This window comes from Neofelis nebulosa, chromosome 6 (assembly GCF_028018385.1).
Source record: "Neofelis nebulosa isolate mNeoNeb1 chromosome 6, mNeoNeb1.pri, whole genome shotgun sequence".
Taxonomy (NCBI): domain Eukaryota; kingdom Metazoa; phylum Chordata; class Mammalia; order Carnivora; family Felidae; genus Neofelis; species Neofelis nebulosa.
In genome coordinates, this window is record NC_080787.1 from 142,965,658 (window position 1) to 142,983,458 (window position 17,801).

The following is a 17,801-nucleotide window of genomic DNA, read 5'->3' on the forward strand; positions in this document are numbered from 1 at the left end:
AAGTTGTTAATGAGTAGACCTAGACCCTAGGGAATCAAGAAGGGCATGCCTCTCCGTTTCATAGGCTCTGGGCTCAGCTCTTACCAAAGTACCTTGAGACCAACAATCCCCCAGCATAAAATCCTGCCATTTTCCTCCCGTTCCTTTGAGTGAACTTGGGAGGTGACTGCTGAAAAAAAGACTCTCAGCAAGAGGACTGCAGCGTTTGGGGTTCGGTGGTACACCCCTAACTTTTAATTTCAATAAATTTTGCTTTTAATTTGGTATTGGTTATTTTACATTGCACAAAGTGAGAACAGGCATTTTGCTAGCAGCATCTCCCTTTTCATCACGAATATTGTATTCACCGTTTCAACTCCAAACAACCAAGGGCAAAATTCCTTTAAAATAATTCATCTGCCATTAAAAATGAGTTTCCCTTTCACCTATACAAATCTCGTGCACCTGGGACCCGCTTCCCGCCGCACAGACAAATGCTCTCATTGTCTGTGCACCAGTCCCCCTGGATTTTATGCAGCGTGCATTTCCTGCTCGGAGCTGCTTGCTGGCTGTGTGCGTGCTTCCCTCGTCCCCCTGCCCCCATCCGGATCCGAGGCTTTTGTTTCTCACATTTCCTCAAGACGCTATTAAAATGCATGGACTCATCGTTACTAAATAAATGAATGACTAGGAACTTTTCTCTTGGCTGTTAACCTTTAGGCCACTGTCCAGTGAAGTTCTCAAAGGCACGTGAACCCAGCATCTCACGTAAAGGGGCCAATCCACATGCAAACAACCGAAACGTGGACATTATTTCCCAAACTTGTCGTGTTACGGGGACACTTTGGCATTTCTCAGAGAAACGCTTTGCAGGGCCCTCCAAGGGCGGGCCGCGGCGCCCCACGCGGCCGCAGCGCTCGCTCCCGCGTCTGTAAGGCGCGAGGAGGGGGCGAGGAGCTGGCCGCCCCGGGCCGAGCGGAGCGGGACCTCCGGGCGGCGACGCTCTGGCCCGAGCTGGCTCGTTGGTTTCCGCGCGGCCGCTCGGGCCCGCGCGGTCCAGTCACCAGGGGGCGCGCTGGCCGGCGCCGCGGATCTCCGAGCTGCGCGGCCCGACTCGCGTCCGCCATATTGGATGCCGCAGCCGCTGCTGCCAGCGCTTCCTCCTCCGTCTTCGCTGTGCGCTGCTGGTTCCTGCGGCCCGAGCGGCGGGGAGGTGAAACAGGAGTCTGACGAAGGAAGAAGAAGGAGGGGGTGGGGAGTGTAGGGGACGGGGCTAGAGGGCGGAGGACCGAGACCGAGCGGGGCTGAGAAGAGAAGGCGCCGCGGCCCAGCCCCTCCCCCGCCCGCTGCCGACCCGCCCCGGCCTCGCCTGTGTTCCCCAGACCGGCGCTCCGCCCGCCCTAGCGGCCATGCCGGAGCCTCGCTGCCCCTGAGGGAGTCTTTCCCTGCCAGTGCTTGCCCTTCCGCTTCGGCCCCAGGGTCGCAGCGGCCGGGTCTCCCGCCGGCGCCCCTCCTCGCGGCGGCGCCGCCGCCCGCGTCTCGCTCTTCCCACCCAGTGCAGTGGCCGCCGCCTCTTCCGCCGCCGGGCTCGGGGCCTCCGCACCGACAACATGGAGGCTGTGAAAACCTTCAATAGCGAGGTTGGTATTGCAGTCTAGCTTCCCCTCCTACCCATACCTCCCACCGGGACGAGGCCCGCGTGAGCCGGGTGGGTGCGGGCCTGCAGGATTTCCCAGGGTGGGGCGAGTGGCGGCCTAGCTGTGTCTGGGAGGAGGGGGAGGGGTGTTTCTCTGCCCCGCGCCCCTCCCCCGAGTCCGAGGGGAGGGCTGGGGGAGGGCCGCCCCGGGGCGGAGGGAGGTTCCGGTGTCTCCAGCGCCCTATTGAGTGGCTTAGGGGTTGGAGGGAAGGCCCCGTTGGGCCCTCCCCCGGAGGCTCCTGGCTGGTCTCTCGGGGTCAGTTCCGCCGAGGCCTGGCCCGCCCACCTCTTTCGTGGGCTTGCGGGATTTTAACTGCACGCCGGACATCGCTGCCCAGACTTCCTCGGGGTCCTTAATGAGGCAGGCACCGATGAGGGTAGTACAGGAAGGGAACCTAACAGGGTTGATGATCTATGGTCACGTTGTACGTACTGTTTATATTTGAGATACTGTTGGCTAGGTAACCTGCCAGCTAGGGACTTACGCTAAGAGAATGGTTGATGGGGACGCAGGATTGTTACTTGTCCCTCCTCTCATCATTAGGGCATAAAGACACAAATGGTAGGCAGAGGTCTGTGCTTCAGGAGAGGGAAGATGTTGGGGAAGCCTTTCCCACGGGCTCATTCATAATGTCAAATCTAACACTAGATTTTAAAGCAGGTGTCCAGTTTTCACTATTTAATTGAATTCACTAGTCTGAAAGGAGACAGGTTTTAATAAAGTACGTTATTTTTTTAAAACTCCGACGTAAATAGATCTTAATGCAAACATTAAACATAACGAGCACCTATCTACATAGCCAGAATTATCCTTATCTGTCTTGGAAAGAATTTTAATGTGATGTTAACTAAAGTCGCATGAATTTTATGAACTTCTGATGCGGAAGTGCTGGTACTCTATTCAGTAGTGTCATTAACAAAATCTTAAATATTCACCTTTTAAAATACCAGACATGTTACTGTTGATAATATGAAGAGGAGGGGCGCCTGGGTGGCGCAGTCGGTTAAGCGTCCGACTTCAGCTCAGGTCACGATCTCACGGTCCGTGAGTTCGAGCCCCGCGTCAGGCTCTGGCCTGATGGCTCAGAGCCTGGAGCCTGCTTCCGATTCTGTGTCTCCTTCTCTCTCTGCCCCTCCCCCCTTCATGCTCTGTCTCTTTCTGTCTCAAAAATAAATAAATGTTAAAAACAAATTTAAAAAAAAGTATAAAAAAAAGAGAATATGAAGAGGATAATGCTTTTTTTAAAACTGTCTTACATTTTTTTTCTTTTATTTCTTCTTCCTTTTCTTTTTTTTAAGAATTGGCATTTGGGAAGCTTAGCAAAGAGGCTAAATAAAAGTTAGATAACATTCGTGTGAGTTGGGCTCTCCATATTACAGTACACAGCAATGACACAGATGAAAACAAACTTTTTTTTTTTTTTTTATAAAGGATTTTCTTTTTTGGTATTGGATTTTCTTTCTCTTTTTTTTAAAAAATTTTTTTTTTTTCAACGTTTATTTATTTTTGGGACAGAGAGAGACAGAGCATGAACGGGGGAGGGACAGAGAGAGAGGGAGACACAGAATCGGAAGCAGGCTCCAGGCTCTGAGCCATCAGCCCAGAGCCTGACGCGGGGCTCGAACTCACAGACCGTGAGATCGTGACCTGGCTGAAGTCGGACGCTTAACCGACTGCGCCACCCAGGCGCCCCTCTTTCTCTTTTTTAACCATTTAATAAACAGAGTGGTAGACTTGGGAATCTTTTTTCCATTTTATTTATGAATTTACAGCTAATAACTACAAAATTTGGTTCTTTCAGCAATACTATGTAGTGCTTAAAATCTAAAAGAAAAAAATATTGGTACTGTATGTTCCAATTTATTGCTAATAGTTTCTCAGCTGTGCAGGAAAGAAAACAGCTCTATGTAGCCTTTTTATTTGCTACATACTGTGTTACAGCACTATGGAATGTTAAAGTTTTAAGAATTACATATTTTTTAAAAAAAAGCCTTTCTCTTATTTCCAGTGCAGTGATTTGACTTACCCCCCACCCACACTTTTTTTTTTTTTTCTAAGTTTATTTTTTAGTAATCTCTGCATCCAACGTGGGGCTAGAACTCCCAGCTCGGAGATCAAGAGTCACATGCCTTTCTGACTGAGCCAGCCAGGTGCTCCTACCCCACCCCTTTTTGATGGGTGTTTCTTCTGTTTGTCTAGGGGTTTCCTAATATATATCTTCCCTCACTCCAGCACCCCCCCCCCACAAAATTTTGAATAGGATCCCTCATGTGATAGAGTAAAGGTGTTAACTACACTATGGTCGTCACAATAGAGCACAGTGGAATAGAAATGGTATATCAGTTTTTCAATTTAGTATTGCCATTAAGGATAGGGGGCCTAATATTTACATGGCTAGCTGTATATTTAACCTGTTTTCTCATCTAGTCTTTACAGGAATTTGAAATTGGCAGTAGTAGTTCCATTTTAGTGTATGTAGTGTGCTCCCCTTTCTCCCTACGGGTTTCAAAGAAGTTAGAAAATCTTTCAACTTTTATTTACTAATCTGCTCAAACTTCACCATGTTTGAATGTGGAGTTAGCTTAAAAATAGCAATATGGAGTCATAGAGTGTTGGGGGAGGGAAGTACTGTCGAAAAAGATTCAGAGGAATACATTTTTTGTTTTAAACACAAAATACATAATCTTTTTTTCTGATTTTGAATATAGTTTCTGTGAATGTAATGCTTGCTGTTGTAGTAATTTTGTTACAAGCAAGCATATAGTCATGGGAAATAGTTCAGTAATGAATATTTTCCATTAAATCATGTATCGTAAAGGGTAAAAATAAAAAAAGAATCTTGAGTTATAGTATTAGGAGAAAAGGATGTTTTAGAATGTTTACTTATAGTGAATTTGGCTTTTAAAGCCTGATTTAAAATATGAAATGCTTAGGTTTTATGGCTTGCTAATTCTCAGGTTATTATTATTTTTTTAAGTTTATTTATTTTGAGAGAGAGAGAGCATGTGTGGGAGAGCTGGAGAGGAGCAGAGAGAGAGAGGGAGAGAGAATCCCAAGCAGGCTCCATGCCGTCGGCACAGAGCCCAACGTGAGGAGCTCGATTTCACAAACTGTGAGATACGGCCTGAGCTGAAACCAACAGTTGGACCCTCAACTGACTGAGCCACCCAGGCACTCCAGTTCTCAGGTTTTTTAATATTGACCCCCTTCCAGCACTGGCTTGAAAATAGGGACATACAGTACCAGAGATTTGAAAGTTAAGAATATTGATTTTTTTTTTTAAGATTTTATTTTTAAGTAATCTCTACATCCAACGTGGGGCTTGACATCACAACCCTGAGATCTAGAGTCACATGCTCTATCGATTGAGCCAGCCAGGCAACCCAAGTTAAGAATATAGATTTTTAATTTACAAACCATGGATGAGTTTCAGTCTGAAAATTCATGCCTTATGCATCGTGTTTCTGAATCATGGTCAACAGGTGCTGCTGCCCCCACCCCTACCCACCATAATCTCTCAAAGGGAGTCTGTGCCCTCTCCTTCCCTGTGTTCAAAATCACTGTCAGAAGATCCTTTATGTGGTAAATTCCTTAGTTATCTTGAGTTCAATGAGATTGAGGTCTAAGAACTGATATTTAAGTGCGCACTGTGCTGGTTTTGTGAGAAAGCCGTCATTTACAGATAAGTGTCATCATTGTGATGAGTTAATCCCAGGAGCAGTAATGTCAGTTCTGAAATGATGAAAGAAAGTTTGTCCACGTTGGAATATAAGATTCCCTAAGAGTCAGTGCTTGACCTGGGCAGTTAACTGAGAGAATTATTATCATTACAAGTATTGTAGTTGTAGCTGCTCCAAGATGGTGTCATACCCTTGTTACGGTGGTTTAGAGTTCTCACTTCAGTGAAAGGGGACTCGTTGGTCTGCTGAAATTCTGTTAACTATTTTAGGACCACAGCTGATTACTGGAATGTGGCAGTTTTATGTGAGCTGTCCCTAAGAATGCCACTGAATGGTGGTCATTGTGGTAGGGTTATTACTTTGTTTTTGAAAAGATGGAAAAGACTAGCAATGCATAACTCTTTCCTCAGAAAATCATAACTTAGTTGGAGAGGGCACTTTCATGATAAAGGAACTCTTTTTTTAATTAATTTTTTTATTTATTTTAATGTTTATTTTTTTAAGAGACGGAGAGACAGAGTGTGAGTGGGGAAGGGGCAGAGAGCGAGAGGGAGACACAGAATCTGAAGCAGGCTCCAGGCTCTGAGCTGTCAGCACAGAGCCTGATGCGGGGATCGAACCCACCAGCCGTGAGATCATGACGTGAGCTGAAGTCGGACGCTTAATGGACTGAGCCACCCAGGCGCCCCCATGATCAAGGAACTCTTAAAGTAATACATGGAAAATATAAGAATCTGTTATGCACTGGCTATACTTAGACAAAGTAACTAGAGGAAATGAATTTTACTTGTGTGTTGGATTCTTTAAATTTTTAAGGACTTATTATACTTCAACAAGTTAACATTAATACTTTAACATAATCAAATACGAGTTAGTGATCAGTTTTTTTCCCCTAGATTCTTTGTATAGCTTGTTGAATTACTATAGTTGTTTCTTCTATCATGATCCATTTCTCTTGCTGCTCAGAAAAGGCTGAGTGGGATAATAAAGAACCAGATATGTAGATTTGAGATGTGTCCAGTAAATTACCACAATTCAAATTTTGGATTTGCCTTGGTTCATAAATTCTGAAATGGTTCTAGTACCTTTTATCATCTTTAGGATGCCTAAATTCTTGGTGTGTTTTGTCCTTAGGATCCTTCAGTTAGTCAATATTAGCAGATGTAGACTTTCAAGAGTCACGTTAACACCTAGGACACTTTCCTCTTCTGTGTCTTGTCTTTCGCATTGAAAGTGAAGTCCCATCTCTGTTTTACTTCATTTCCAGTTTTGTTTCCATAGTGTTCATTTGTCCAACTATAGGACTTTTTATAATCTTCCCACCAGTATCTAGTAGTAGACATGGGATGGTGAACAGTGGAAAAGGTAGAGGGAGTAATAAAACGCGTGAATTTTGTTTTTATTTGTGTATTTTTCTTTTGTCTGTGGTTCAGGAAAGGAATTTTATGTGAAGCAACCAGAAGACATTGCATTTTTGTTTCATTTTCACCTACCAGGGAATCTGTCTCCTATTTCCTTTCCTTTCCTGTTTTAACTTTCTAGTGAGTACTTTGGTTAATTGTATCAATCAAGCCATCTTTTTTGTTTCCACGCTGTGAAACTCTCTTAAAGATAGGCATACTTAGTGTTATAAAGGGAGGAACCCTTCACTAACGCCTCCCTGCTCCAGTGGTTTAGATTAGGGTTTTTCACCCTCAGTACTATTGATGTTTTGGGCTGGATAATTATTTGTTGTGAGGAGCTGTTCTGTGCGTTATATGAAGTTTGGCAGTGATCCTGGCCTCTACCCACAAGGTGCCACTATTGTGACAACCAGAAATGTCTGCACATTATCAAATGCCCCTTGGGGAACAAAATAGACCTTGGTTGAGAATCACTGATTTAATTCCCATTACGTGATCTTAGAAAACTGTACTTTCACTCTTAGTGATTACTGTAAGTAATATAATAATAGTTTTTCCTACCAGATGATAAGTTTCATGAGGACAGTGACCATATATTTTCATTGCCTCATATCCTCAGTACATAGCACAGTACCTTGATACATAGTGTGTGTCAAATAAATACTTCTTGAATGAATGAATGAGTGGTATACTATGGACTGAATGACCTGGATCAAGGTAGTTAACATTTCTGGACATTTGGTTTTCTCCTATGTAAAGAAAATGATTGATTTGAGATATTTAGGTTTCCTGTTAGAAGATTCTTTGGTTAAATATAAAATTAATGTGGGGGTAGAAATTTTTTAATTGAAACTCCGATCTGTTTGTAATGTTCAGTTTACTAAGGAGAGATCATTGGGAGGGGACTATTCCATTTGAAGGTTCTAGTTAGATTAAGCTTCATTTTTTGATTATGCTATTTCCAAACCTTTTTTTGCTTTACTGTTTTTCAGTTTAAAGCAATGTATGATAAAACTTGTGGGGTTTTTCCTTATATTATTTTGAAAATTTAGAAAACAAGGATAATGGAGATTGATAATAGTGCTTTTTGAGAACATGCTTGGGAGTGTTATAGTCTTAATTGTTCAAGATTAAATGTAAGCATTTTTTTGGCAAGATTGAAATAGCTCTATCATTTTATTTAGGCTAGCACTGAGTTTGTTATAGTAACTTTGGTTGACATTTAGGGGACATCTGTATTCCCCAGATTCCTAAATAGTCATATTTTATGATCGCTTCCTTCTTTTTTTAGAAGTATAGTTGGCTTAGAATTAGTGATGATATTACTAGTCACACATGGAATTTCAGATATCTCTTTCTAGGGCCAGTTTTGCTGTTATTGGACAACTTCTAACTCAAAATGGTATGAGAAAATGTAATCAACCTTGACCTTGAACACTGGCTGAGCTCCTGAACTCGAATGAGCTCATTTTATCTGGTTTTGTTTTCTCAACATCTTTCTCTACTCCTCTCTCTCAGGATTGTGCCTCTACTCCTGCTTGTACAGACTGCTTTTTCCAGCAGCATGGACACAAGAAGCATAGTAAGATGATTATAACGCACATAAGGCAGGCCCTTTGGAAAATACTAGGTTTAAATTGGAAGTGAAATGATGTCTTGATTATATGGGCCATACTTGGGAAGTGGAATAAATTTTGTCACTTCGAATATATTAGTAATCTTAAAGAGAACATCTAGGGAATAGTTGAATTTCTTCACAAAAAATAGGTTAAGTGGAAAAAAAAGTTATTGTGCTTAATAGTGAGCATAAATCATATATACTCTTGCTGCATTTACTTACATTCTGCTCCACATAACTTTACTGTAATGCAAAAGGAATATAACATTACCTATTTAATGTGAATAAATTGCAAACCTGTTAATTTGATGGTTGGAAATAAAATACATCTTATATTTTGAGGAAGTTCTTCAAACTATAAGATGATAGATCATTGACAGATATACTGCAGGGTTGGAGAAACAAAAAGACTACATCAAATTTTTGGTTTTCTAATTATGAAGGAGCAGATTTTGGTAGAGCTACTGATATGAGAAATAAATGCTGAAAAGAAATTTTTCTGTCGCCTATAATTTCTTATGTAAGTTAATTCTATCTCAAGTTTGATGATAAACGATGCATTTGTGCTTTGGTTTTTAGTTTTATGCATTTGGTCTTCTGATCTGGTTTTACAAGAATTTCTTACACACCATATTTTAAACTCAGGGAAGGATATGTAAATGCATTGTGTCGTCTACTATAGGTCAGGAAGTGTCTCGGTAACTTTGACCTTACCACCTTTGGTCAGAATGGAGAATAGAGAATATTCGCTAACGTGTCTTAAACACAGTTATGGCTATGAAGTTAATGTGTGGCAAATTTGTTTTTAAAATAATTCCACAACTTAATATAATTTATGTAGGTTGATTTGAAAGACCTAGGATTTTATTCTTTCATTTAGCCAGTAAAGTGCTTACCCATGTACCAGGCACTTTTCTGTCTGCTGGGACACAGTGGTAAACAAGACAAGCAGGAAGCATACCCTTTTTGGAGCTGATGTTCTTGTAATCCTCCCCTGCCTCCATCCGCCTTATGTGCCTGAGTGAGGTGGTGCAGAGCTGGTGAGGCTGTGCGGGCAGGCCCGACGCTGGGGCTCTGCGCTTTGGGGACCGGCTGGCCGCAGCCCTTCTCACTTCTGGTTGCTCCTCTCAGCATTTTGCCTTAAAGAGTCTAGAATGCTCACCTGTTATTCAAAATAGAGATGAGCAAGTAGACTTATTTCAACAAGAACATGGTCTTATGTTTCAATAGTGGGAAAACAAGATGAGCTACATTAAGTTTTATTTTATGCCAAATTTTGTATCATGTATTTATAGAAATCAGTTTTTATTTTGAAATCATAACTATTGCATAACAGCTGTAGGAATGTTTCCCTTTGTCACTGAAGTATTTGTCTCCACATGCAAATGATTAAAAACTTGTCTTAAGTGGTGACGAAACCTTTATGAATTTGGAGAATAAGTTAATAAGTATTTTTATTTTTAAAGCAAACTTTTGCTTAAGTACATGAAAAAATCGGGTTCTCTTTCTTATAAACGCTTATTCTTTGAATTTGATTGGATTCCTTAGGGCTAATTTGAGTAGCTTGTCAGTGAAAGATGAAACACTTTGGATTGTGTATCTTACGTCTTGGTATATAGAATTTTGGAAATGATATAAAGATCTTTTTATACTGGGTCACAGTCCCTAAAAGGTTTACTGGTACATCTGAAACTAATAGTGTTCTATGTCAGTTATATTTTACTTAAAAAAATAAGTTGACCAAATCCTAGTTCATGGCTTTTTAAAATTTAGTAAGATTTTTTTTCTTTTAATTTTTTTTTTCAACGTTTTTTATTTATTTTTGGACAGAGAGAGACAGAGCATGAACGGGGGAGGGGCAGACAGAGAGGGAGACACAGAATCGGAAACAGGCTCCAGGCTCCGAGCCATCAGCCCAGAGCCTGACGCGGGGCTCGAACTCACGGACCGCGAGATCGTGACCTGGCTGAAGTCGGACGCTTAACCGACTGCGCCACCCAGGCGCCCCAAAATTTAGTAAGATTTTTACACTGTAAAGTTTTATGGTAAAAAAATAAATAGATTGGGGTGTTTGAATTTATTGAAATATTTGAAGTATATGGGTAAAAAGAATGTTGAGTAAGTGAAAATTTTTATAAACCAAAATATATAGCAGATACCTACTTTCTGCAACAGCTGTTTGCTGTGATGAAAGATGTGTGGCTTAGGTCTTTTTGAAATACTTTTTGTTTACCATTGTTAAAAGTGAGCCACTTTACAGTATATAGTGTTGTGCTCTGACCCTCTTGACCCCAACCATCAAGTTTCAGTGGAAGTTTAGGATAAGCTTTTGAGAAAAGGATAGGTGCTACTCTCCTTTTACCAACTAGAAAACTGAGGCCACCATTGTGGTTTTACCAACAAAATGTGACTTTGTAAGTATTAGAGCTGAAACTGGAAGAGACAGACCCAGGTCTCAACCTTTGCTTGAGATATGTTCTTACCCTTGTGTAAAGAACTGTCACTCAGTTTTTCACAATTCCTTTTTACTGTCATAATGTCCAAGTATAAATTAGCCTTTTCCCACTTTTGAACTTTATTTTGACAACTTGAGATTTACAGAAAAGTTACAAGAATGAAGGATTTTATGTACACTTCATCTTGACTTCTCTACCTAATTATGTTAATGAACCATTTTTGCTTTTTTGTTCACTCGCTCTTCACATGCACATGAAAACACACAAACTTTTTCGGGCATTTTGATAGGAAATGCAATTCATTTTACTTTTAAGTGGCTGTTTTCTACAAGCAGTGACATTCTTTTACATAGCCATAGTATAGGAATCAACATCAGGAAATTAACCTTGATATAATGCAGTTGTTTGCAGATCTTGATCAGATTTTATTAATTATATCAGTAATGTCCTTAATAACGGAAAGAGTAAATGCTACTCCACACCTTGAATTCATTCATCTTGTCTCTTCAGTATCCTTTACCCTGAAACAGTTGGTTATAACTCTTTGTCTTTTATGACCTTTGATTGTATTGAATGATAATAGGCCAGTTATTTTTAGAATTTTCTCAGTTTGAGTTTTCTTCTGTTGCTTAATGATTAGGTTAAGCTTACACATTTTTCGCATTCTGCAGAAATGATACTGTGTTCTCAGAAAGCACATGGTGTCTATTTATCCCTTTAATAGGAATGTTAACTCCCCTCCTCCCTCCCAAGGTTTCTCTGTTGTAAAGATACTATTTATCCCTTTGTAACAAGTATCTTATGGGGAGGTATTTTGAAACTAAGCACATACCTTGTTGCTTATCAAACGTTAACCCATTTGTTTAAGCATCTGTTTAATTCTTGCCTTGAATCAGTACTAATGCCAAAAGGTGATTTTCTAAGTCTATCATTTCTTTATTATTAGCATTCTGTAAGAGCTTTTCCTTCTTCCCACTTAATGTGTTTATGTATATGTATGCATATCAGTATGAACTCGTGGATTTTTTTTTTTTTAATCATTGGGGTTTTTTGATGGAGAGTGTCTCAGTTTTGACCAGTCAGAGCTATTTCAAGCTGTCTTTTGTGTCCTTTTGATGTGTGGTCGTTATGTTTTGAGAATTCTCTTTCTTACATAATAAGATATTCCCACCCCAGCCTTGGAATCAGCCATTCCTCCAAGGAATTCTAGTTTCTTGTGGATATTTATTAGTGGATTGATGTAGAAATTATATATATTATATACATATATATAATATATAACAATACTGCATATATGTATATATGTATACATGTATACATATGTACATAAACATATATACACATAAATTTTTGGTTTTTAACTGCCTATCTAAAAAGCCATGGATTCACCCTGATAACCTCCAGTTCCAGTCCAACAACTGTAGGGTTCATTCTAGCTTTTCCCCTTTCCAATTCTGTAATTACTTTCTCTGACAGCAAGAAAACTAGTTTCTGTTACCCACAGTGTATTTACATATTTGATCAAACCTAAAACACACAGAAAGTAGTTTCAGAATTGCTAAACCATATGTCTCTGAAAACAAACGTATTAATGAGCATTTAATATTTGTTTATAGTTCTCTCTTTTTTTTTTTTTTTTTTTACCTGAGGGTATATAGTCAAAATGCTATGTTTAAACATGGCTTGGTTAATTTTTTCCCCTTAATGTGGTTCTGCTATTCATTTGAAGTATAATTAGATTGGGTTTTTTTGTATTCCATTTTGGTTTTTTTCTTCCTTTGTCCATTTTTGGTATTTTATTCCTTTAGTGTGGAAGACATTAAACACAAATTAACTTTATTCTTCCCTTTTTATTAGTTTCAGCATTCGTAACCATTTATGTCGTGGTTTAAAAATGTTTCTTAACATTTTTCAAATCAAAAAGCCCAGAATTCAGAAGTTTAGATGTAGAGAAGGTTTTAGGTGAAAGATGTGTTTCTAATATTGTAGATTCATAGGTGAAAGAAGTGTGTATTCAAAAAACTTTCATTCTCTTGTGAATGGAATCTCCATCCACAAGGACCAGTAAACCCTTTCTCTAGAGAACCAAATAGTATAAATATTTTTAGGTTTTGTTAGCCACTTGAGGTCTCTTTCACAGACTTTTTTTTTTTTTAACTTATTTTGAGAGAGAGTGAGTGAGTGTGGGGGAGGGGTAGAGAGAGAGGGAAAGGAGGAGAATCCCCAAGCAGGCTCCATGCTGTCAGTGCAAAGCCAGACATGGGGCCTGAACTCATGAACCCGTGAGACCATGACCTGAGTCGAAATCCAATCAGACGCTTAACTGACTGAGCCACCCAGGTGCCCGTCTTTTACATATTCTTTAAAACAATTTTTTTTGATATTTATTTATGAGAGAGAGAGAGAGAGAGAGAGAGAGAGAGCAGGGGAGGGGCAGAGAGAGGAGACACAGAATCCGAAGCAGGTTCCAAGCTCTGAGCTGTCAGCACAGAGCCTGATAGGGGGCTCCAACCCATGAACCGTGAAATCATGATCCAAGCTGAAGTTGGACATTTACCGACTGAGCCATCAGGTGCCCCTCTTTCACATATTCTTGTTGGTCTTTCACAATTCTTTTAAAATATGAAAATGTTCTTGGCTTGAGGGCCTACAAAAATAGGCCATAGGCCATAGGCCATAACCTTGCTGGCTCCTACTGGAAACTTTGAAACCTGAGAACTTGATTAATAGTATGCTACTTATAATAATTATAATTGAGCAGGAAGATATATTCCTTGTGGCTTTATAATAGGCTTATTTGGACATCAGCAATAGGAACAAACAACTTAAAAAGCTGCCTTAGTGAAAATAATTTATTTAAAATTTTTGAGCACTTACACCAAGTGCAGATGCTATTCTAGGCTCTAGAGATTTAATAGTGTACAAAACAGACTCCACAACAAAACACAACCCTACCCACCCCCCCCGCCAAAAAAAAAAAAAAAAACCAAAAACCTGCCCTCGTCAAGTTTACATTCAGTTTTGTGTGTGGATGTTTTCACAGTTTTATAAAATTCATGTTTTTTGTTTTTTTCATTTAGTGACATTTATCTATTAATTGTTTTCAGGGGTGCCTGGGGTGGCTCAGTCAGTTAAGTGTCTGACTTTTGGTTTCAGCTTAGGTCATGATCTCATGGTTCTTGAGTTTGAGCTCTCGGCTGCCAACACAGAGCCTGCTTGGATTTTCTCTCTCCCTCTCTCCCCGCCCCTCCCCTGCTCATGCTGTCTCTGTCTTTCTCCCCCAAAGTAAATAAACTTAAAAAGAAATACTTACAAAAATAAAAAAATTATTTTCATATTAATTGCAGAGTGAGCATTTTCTTGAAAACTGGATTAAAAATGCAGCAAAAGGGGCACTTTAAAAAGCTTGGCTCATTGCTTCCCATCTACTAATACTACTTTTGTGTGTGTGTGAAGTGTGATTTTTTTTATTTGAAAATGATTCTTAGTCCTGATGCTTTCAGGTTATAGCTATACTAACTCACTAGAAGATGACAAGCTAAGCCTCATTAATTGGGACAAAGAACCCAGACTTAATTTAGTGATAAATATATGTGTGTTGTATAATCTTAATTAAAAAAAATTTTTTTTTTAATGTTTATTTTTGAGAGAGAGGGAGAGAGACAGAATGTGTGCGGGGGAGGGGCGGGGGGGGGGGAGGGGGGGAGAAGCTGGCTCCAGGCCCTGAGCTGTCAGGGCAGAGCCCAGCTTGGGGCTCGAACCCATGAACATGAGATCATGACCTGAGCTGAAATCGGATGCTCAATCTACTGAGCCGCCCAGGCGCCCCTATTATAGAATCTTTAAAAAATATTATTCAGATACATTAGTCTTTAAGGCTTTAACAAATGAGTGATAATGGAATGATTCTTAAAAATACCGTCTGGGGCGTGCAGGTGGCTCAGTTGGTTAAGTGTCCGACTTTGGCTCAGGTTATGTTCTCACAGCTGGTGGGTTCGAGCCCCGCATCAGGCTCTGTGCTGACAGCTCAGAGCCTGGAGGGAGCCTGCTTTGGATTCTATATCTTCCTCTCTCTCTCTCTGCCCCTTCCCCACTCAAACTCTGTCTATCTGTCTCTTAAAAAAAATAAACATTAAAAAAAATTGTTTTAAAATACTGTCTGAAGTTGCTAAATGTAGTTTTCTTGAAATAGGGAGAACATGTCCTGATAGTGTGAGTATTTATTTAATAAAAGCTCCAGCGCTCTGTGCAGGTTACCTATCTAGTCCCTGGCTAAATACTGAATAAAACTCATCACAGCGAGTTTTTACAATGTTGTAAGTTTGTTGTAAAAGGACTTTTACCTTTGAGTAGTTTTTCTACAAGCATTTAATTAACCAGTAAGTGCCCTTTTTAAAAACTTTATTGAGGTATGAGTAACTGCTTTTGTAAGGATTATTAACACCTTGAATTTTTTACACCAAGAAAAATATTATGGTAATTACTCTTATTGAGCAAAATTTTCCAAATTCTTGTTTCTGTTTCTGTCAGGAGAACTCAAAACGTTTTTTATAGGCCTGTCTCTGCTTTTGTGGCAATTGTAGGAACAAGGGTTGTAACCAAATTAGCTGAAGGGTATTGACATTTTAAAGGAGTTGGCCAGAGATACCACATCATTCCTTGTACAGAATTTCCCAGTTTTTTAACTCATTTGCATAATCAAAGGATTAAGATGCCTTAGGCCTGTTAGAGCTGTAATAATTAATGATTCGAGATAATTCTGTGAGAACTTCTTTATTTACAAGTCCTTCAAGATCGTTAGACCATTTTTTCATTCTATTTTACTTAGAATTTTCCAGTTGCTACAATGTAATTATAGCTGATGAAGGTTTTCATGTAATAGGAACTAGTGGTTGGAAAGAATGCTGCAAAGAAGTAGTTGCTGGTTGTTTGAGCTTTATTTTTTATGCATATGTGCCGGCTATCAGGCATTGTATTCTGCACAGTGGTTATCAGCCTTAACTTAGATACCTGTGTTCTGTTTCTCAATTCATATTCCAATAGGGGTGGGAACGGGAATGGATTACTACAAAGTAGTAGTAGATTACTACAAGTAGGTAGTGTAATGAATATTATGCTACAGAAAGTAGTGATACAGCATGTGTAAACTGTGTGTAAGCTCTTTATTGTGTATGTCATGATGTATACAGAATGAGAGAGGAGATGTTATGTGATGCAAAGTATAGATGATTTTCAAGAAAATAGAAGCTTTAGGTAGGGGATGGGGTTGGGTAGATGATGGAAAATGGGCCAGGGATGTTCTGATGAAGGGCCTTTGTACACTGTATGTAAGACCTCATTTTTAATCGAAGAGGATTGGAGATTCTGAAGGGTTTTGAAATTGTGTTTCAGAAAAATGAGTAGTATCCTTGAAACAGGGCAGGACAATGGAGGGATGAGATTAGAAGGGAGGCTAAATTAGTATAGAGAAGCTGAGGGGTTCAACTAGAGTGATAATAGGGAGAAGAAAAAGGGATGAATGCAAGAGAAATTTCATAATAATAAGGAGCTAGATATGAGGACAAGGATGGTGCCAGGGCTTTAGCTAAGCGACAAAGTAAATAAAGGGGTATGGTATCAATCACTAAGAGGGGCAGATCAGGAGGAGCTAAAAACTTGAGAAAGATAATTTGGTGGGTTGGGTTGAAGGGAGATCGTTTTTAATAACCTGGAATAAAAGGAAGATCTTTACTATGGAAGGACTGAAATACTACCCATATCTCAACCACCAAAAGTTACTTTTACTATTTTGCTGAATACAGTAGTAATTTTGAGAGTTTTCTAGGGAGATGATACAGGAAAGAGAAGCAGGCTTAAGGCAAAATCTTGTGGAATCTTTATGTTCTTCAGTTTTTTAATTTATTTTTTTTAAGATAAGACTTCGATCCATTCTGTTATATTGTATTTGTGAATATGAGACATTTAAAAGCAACTCTGTATGCATAGGATGCTTGATTTTAAACTCTGCTTATAATGCAATTGCTTTTCTTCTGTGCAATTGAAATATAAGTTGTATATGGAGAGATCTGTGAGTAAGATTGATTTAATTTTCTTTAAGGTTTTTATTAGAATTTCTTAACATTAAGCTTACTCATATCATTCAGCATTTTATTAGCTCCTGTTAGCCACATCATTCTTTATCTTATTTAACTATGTCTGTAATAAATTGCAAAGGTAAAGACTACATCATTAGAAATATAGAACCCGTTATTTATCTGAGAAATTTCAGCTAATATGGTTTGTGGGGATCTGTTTTGAAGAGGATTTAAAAATGAATTATTCTTTCTCATGGTTTTTTTTTTTTTTTTTTTTTTTGGCCATTTCATTATTACTAGTACTTCTAAAATTAAAGGATATAAAATTCATATCATTTCATTTCAATGTTTCACAAAAGACATAGGGAACTGAAATTAAAGAAAGTTGGATTGTTTGGATCTCAGGGAAAATTTAAACTAAAGAGTTACTTTTATATATGTGTATGTTTGTTTATATTTATGGATTTTGGTTTCTCCCATGGAGAATCATTTGTTTCCTTTGATTTTAGGGTACTCAGAGACCATTACAGTCATGTGACACATTTGTAGCTATAGGCATAACTGAAGTGTGTGGTTCTATGATTGGGTTTCTTGTTTACTTCCGTGCTTAGACTTGATTTCCAGAAATTACAGATTTTAGACCTGAAAGATGTATATCACTTAACAAACAAACAAACAAAGATGTGTATCACTTAACAAACTCATTTTATGGATGAATAATCAAGACCGAGAGACGATGAAACTTACTTAGTATCAAAGACACATAGTCAGCAACCAAATTAGAATTTCTGCTCTTGTGACTCATTTTAGCATTCTTATTTTTTCAGCGTGTATTTGTTTAGTGAGATTTTGGTAGTACTTAATGTGTGTGTGTGTTGGATGTAGAGGAGTGGA

The 17,801-nt window shown here is 39.3% G+C and overlaps 1 protein-coding gene across 11 annotated transcripts in view; it reads left to right on the plus strand.

Moving 5' to 3' along the window:
- Window positions 1–1,039: 1,039 nt before the first annotated feature.
- The window catches only part of SCAF8 (SR-related CTD associated factor 8), a 225,003-nt gene continuing 208,241 nt past the window's right edge, over window positions 1,040–17,801 (plus strand). For 9 of the 11 annotated variants that reach the window (XR_009263417.1, XR_009263418.1, XR_009263419.1 and 6 more), the window contains exon 1: window positions 1,041–1,619. Coding sequence is in view for 5 of the 11 variants with exons in the window: in XM_058735749.1 (XP_058591732.1) it covers window positions 1,590–1,619 (30 nt within the window). In the remaining 6 variants the exon portion in view is untranslated. Of the gene's footprint in view, window positions 1,620–8,277; window positions 8,342–17,801 lie in introns of all 11 variants that reach the window. The other 2 variants (XM_058735751.1, XM_058735750.1) reach the window with 2 other exon arrangements.